Below are 5081 nucleotides of genomic sequence, written 5' to 3'. Positions count from 1 at the left end.
TCGCATTGTCCTCGCTAGCCAACACTTGTTAAGCCACGTAGGAAAGCAACTCACGAACAAGGACATGTAATAATCCATTGAAGGCCCATTGCCTTGGATGAATGTCCCACTTTAGTTCAAACGGCAACCATGTGCATCGCCATATTTTTGTTTTGATGAAGATCCGACGGCTTCCCACGAACACGGAGCTGTGCTTTTTGGCCCAATTGTTTGACTGAGCATGGATATCGTGTGCCTCTTTACTCGTCGATTCAAAAAGTAAAAACAAAGATTAGAGCAAACATCTGAATTCCGAGAGAAATAAGTCGAAAGGAAAAGTGAAGGACAAAAACAAAAAAAAGGGTCGCGGACTCTGCAATCTGTACACACATATTGGCATTCCTGGAGCGCAGCTCGATGTATTGCCACTACTCTGTAATTACTGAACTCATCGACTGTTCTCCTTCTGATATCGATGGCGGCACAGGAGGCGTCATTTCTCCCGAAGAAGCACGGCTCCCCTGATCGTGCAGCAGCAATGGCGACTCGTCGCCTCGACTCGTCGAGTAACTCGACAGTTGAACAGAGTGGCTGTCAATTGTCGCCGACTTTGCAAGATGGGAAGAGGAAGACCCTCCCTGATGAAACGACTTGACTCCACTCTCCCTCGGCAAAGGCTGCAGAGCTTGCGCATCAGCAGCATCAACTCGCCTGCCGTCGGAGTCTGGGCGGCTGACGCTTCCGGCCTCGACGTCGAGGAGGATGTCAGCGGTGCGCACCTCCTGCGCCAGCGCGCAGCTCCAGCAGAACATCCACTGCCCGTAGTCAGCGAGCGACGGCGAGGCGGTGCAGCACGCGTTGGCGGCATGGAGCCCGTACCTCCGCCGCATCCGCGCGCGCCAGAACCCGCCGTAGAGCAGGCCGAGCGCGCAGAGGACCACCCCCGTCGCGCCGACCGCGAAGCTGACGTCGTCGTTCCGGATGCTGATCGCGGCGGCGCTGAACACCCACAGCGGCGCGAAGCAGAGCAGCGCGAACATGGCGGTGTGCACGTGCGCGTTCCCAAATCCCAGACGCTCGATGTTCCACCCGAACACGCAGAACGTGCAGAGGCACGAGAGCCAGCACGCCGTCGGGTCGTCGCCGACGTCGAGAAGACCGCCGGCCCACTCCGCGCCGACCGCCACCTCAACGTCGACTATCCCACCGTTGTCGTCGGAGGAGGCTGCTGAACGTTCGTCGGGCTCTTGGTGCACGCTGCGCCCCCTGTGCTTCCTCCCTAGAGGGCTGAAGTACATGTACAGGCCGGCGATCACCGGCGTCGCGGTGCCGACCACGGTGAGCGAGGTCAGGGCGTCATCCGGACGTGCCCTGCGCGAGTACCCCCAGTAGAGCCCACACATGGCGTACTGCGCGAAGCATGTGGCGTGCAGGAGCGCGACCACCACGGACATGTGAACCCGCTCGCCGCGCCGGACGCCCGCGCCGGCGCCCTTCCGGCAGTAGGCCTCCCTGAGCACCTTGGCGTCCCCGGGGCGCCACCGGAGCAGCAGGACGGCGTGGTGGAACAGCGCGGGGTGCTGGTAGATGCTCATGAGCGTGAACAGCGCGTTGAGCACTTGGTTGTTGATCTCGATCCACCGGTTGCGGACCGACCTCCGAGGGAAGGCGCCGTTGAGGGATCCCAGGAGGAGGAGCCCTAGCATGGAGCCTGACGCCGCCACGCAGAGCGCCCACGCGACCAGGGCGAGGTGCGCCGGGTGCTTCAACCAGCGCCAGCACGCGCGGGCGACGGTCGCCGGGTGGAGCCTCCGGGCGAGGCGCCGCGCGCGACCAGGTCGCCGCCGGCCTTCGGTTCTTGGCTCGGGTTCTTCTTGCTCGAGGACGGTACGGGCGGGGGCGGCGCCATTCTTGCGCTCTCCGACGTGCTCCACCTCCAGCTCGACACTGAACGCTGCAGCGGCGCGGTGATCTTGATCATGGCGTGAATCATCGACGGCTTCCATGTCCGGCAGTAGAACGGTGTGTCGGAAAAAGATGGATTTGTACCACAAAGGCCGGAGAGATCAATGGAAGCATAGCCAAGATGAGTAGACACGTTTACTTTATCGAGTAGACACGACCATGGAAGAATCTGAGACTTGGTCAAGAAAGGTGCACCCGCTGTAGTTTATAAAAAAGAAAAACTGCAATGCCGAAGCCGTCAAGAAAACTTAAAATATTGACCAAAGGACACCAAAAACAGCAGCGTTTAAGGGCTCGTTTGGCGCAGCTCCGGAGGCTCCGGCTCCACCGTGTGACACTGTAACTATAATGTAGGACACCGTAGCACAGAGCTTTCGAAAATTGAGGCAAAAAAAAAAAAAAAAACTGGGGAGAAGAGAAGCCAGCGAAGCCACGATTTTGAACTTCTCCGGCTCTGTGCCAGTAGCCGGGTCGAGCCGCCGGAGCCCCTCCAAACAGCCCCTAGGTCTCCTCTCTCTAATTATGTATGCAGTCTTGCTTGGAATGCAGATTCGGTGACAAACATCTCCGTGACATTGAGTTTCAGTAGTGGCGCGCACTTGAGGAGGTGTACAGCTGCCGCCCTTTGCTGGGCAGCAGCGAACTCAGATTGACCGTGCTGACGGCTGAACAAAACACCATAGAAGAAGATTGACTTGGCCAAGTGTTGACTTGGAAATGCAAAATAACTTGAAGGCTTGTGCCTTTCTTGACTGGATCCAGTGGTCCACTCAAGATTGTAGATGCTGACTTCAGGTTTGAAATTGCCCCATATAGCAAACTGATTTCTGGAACAAGTTGCTACTACATAGATACATGCATCTATCTATTTATATCTAATATTAAAAAGCTAAAATTTCTACCATATTTTTTTGTCTGGCCTAATCACCTAATCGGCACCTTGGCCACCCGCTTCTCTACCACGTCCGTTTTTTCTCGCAGCGTCGGTAGGGAACCGAAACGAACACCGCTTCCTTTTCCCACTAGAACATCAGGTGACCGTGACTTTTCTTCCACAACTTAAATTTTAGCAGGTCCATTGGGGAATTGCTTCATTCATCAACAGCAAAAAATCATAATGGCTAATTTCCTAAAAAAGCATAAACGGTATATAATCTTGAGTTGACAGGTAAAACACTACAAAGGCCATAGATAAGTAAGTAAAACATATGAGATCACAAAGCTACATTCAGGGAGTGAGACAAAGACCAAAAGAACTAAAGAATTCACTCGTTGACAACAGTTTTACAAAAAAAGAAGACCAAAGATAAAACCTATTATCATTATGCATATAATGGATTAATGGTACATCTACATAGATAATCCTGTAGCCTCCTGTAGCAACGGCCATTGTGATCATGAAAAATCAAATCACGAGTATCATCATCAGAACAAAGTAGTCAAAGCCCTATCAGTTACCTGCAATTTGGCACACACAGCACATCAGAGCATGGTACGACATAGAAAATAGATGCAAGCCAAAAAAAGAAAAGAAAAAACAGAAATATGGCTTACAATAATCTGCAAAGAACCATTGAGGCAGTAGCCATTTACCAAGGAAATGTTAAATGATATTTCTTAATGCACGACGTAATATTCAATAAATAAATTAGTGGTCCGTAAGACATTCAATTTGCCCTCCTTTTCCCAAATCAATTTTCAACTCTAACATCCTGTGTCTTTCTTCCAAGAGTAACCCACATGTCCAAAGGGGAAAAAAAATCAGAATGGCAGTAGCAAAGGTATTACACAAATAATAGCTGCAGTCTACACATGTAGAAGAACATGATGGTTGAATCTCAAGGCCCATAATAAAGGCCGCTCTCAGATTAGAATTTTTTTTTCCAAAATTGGATTAAAATGGTGACCGTGGGTGTTGTTTCATTCGATAGACATCAATTTCCAAGAAACCAAAAGTTACTTGCAATGGGATCATTTAAAAAAATTCCATCTATTAGATTATACTCATTTAAGCCTTTATGGTATGGTATACAAGTAACCATTGTCAAGAGTACATAATTTAATGCATGGTAGGACATAGAGCTACAAACTAATAGTTCTGACGAGCAGATATTTGTAGGACCATCTCTTCCCTGAGCAGAAAAAAGCACAACATATGGTTTTCAAAATTTTGTTATGCTAAAATTACTGACACAAAAAATCCAATTCTTGAGAGCTTCCACAAGGCAAATCCAGTGGCGAGTTGGGGCATGCTAACACACAGCATACTTTACACCATGAGAAGAGATTTCTAGTTATGTCAAGAAGCCTGAGATATGAAACATGCAAAACATCATTGTGGAAAGTATGTTGTGTGTTAGCATACATCTCATCTGCTCCAACCATTAGCCTCTATTATTTCAGTATAATAACCCTTGAGTTACGGCATGCTAACACACAACATGCTTTCCACAAGTATGATGTGTGTTAGCATACATCTCACCATGAGAAGAGATTTCTAGTTATGTCTAGGATTATTATTAATTGTGAATACTGAAACTACGCCACTACAAAATAGCAAATGGTGAAAGAATTGCTCCATTTCCTTCAGTACTCTATGGCTTATACGTAATCAACATGGCGATTATAAGATAATATTCACTTATAACCAATCTCTTTAGTCCATCTGCAGTACGATTGACCTCACTCCTTTGTATGAAATAGTTGCACAGATCAACTCATTAGAGTTATTGAGCCTCTACTAAACTTTGTGGCATACATCTCATTTGAATATTGCGGCACCCAAATAAATTATGAACTTCATCAAAAATAAATAAATTATGAAGGCACAAACTCAAGGAGGTGTTAGAACACTGCACTAATCTTGTTCATCGTTGTGAAATCCTGGATGCGGTAGCAGAGGCGGAACTGGAATTATAACAATCCAATCTATAAAGTTGGATGAGAGAAGTCGGAAATCCATAAGAAACGATTTCCTCGCAGTGCAAAAAACTGCAGCTCACCTGGCAAACGTTGAGATCCAGAGCCTGTCAGTTGTGCTCCTCGCTGCTAGATCTCTCGGAGTTGAGGACAACTCGCCGAAGACGAACGCAACCCCTTCAACTACACGACACATCCACGACGCCTAAATGCATCTG

General features: G+C 48.7%; 1 protein-coding gene across 1 annotated transcript; it reads right to left on the bottom strand.

Moving 5' to 3' along the window:
- Nucleotides 1–407: 407 nt before the first annotated feature.
- Nucleotides 408–2193, bottom strand: LOC136515638 (uncharacterized). The gene has a single exon (XM_066509170.1). The coding sequence runs from the start codon at nucleotides 1983–1985 to the stop codon at nucleotides 408–410; it is 1578 nt and encodes a 525-aa protein (XP_066365267.1). The 5' UTR covers nucleotides 1986–2193.
- Nucleotides 2194–5081: the final 2888 nt, after the last annotated feature.

The sequence above is a fragment of the Miscanthus floridulus genome, chromosome 17, assembly GCF_019320115.1.
Source record: "Miscanthus floridulus cultivar M001 chromosome 17, ASM1932011v1, whole genome shotgun sequence".
Classification (NCBI taxonomy): Eukaryota; Viridiplantae; Streptophyta; class Magnoliopsida; order Poales; family Poaceae; genus Miscanthus; species Miscanthus floridulus.
This window is presented reverse-complemented; position numbering and strand designations above follow the sequence as displayed.

Excerpts from the sequence above, each read along its gene's own strand:
- LOC136515638 (XM_066509170.1), bottom strand. The coding sequence starts at position 1,985 with ATGGAAGCCGTCGATGATTCACGCCATGATCAAGATCACCGCGCCGCT.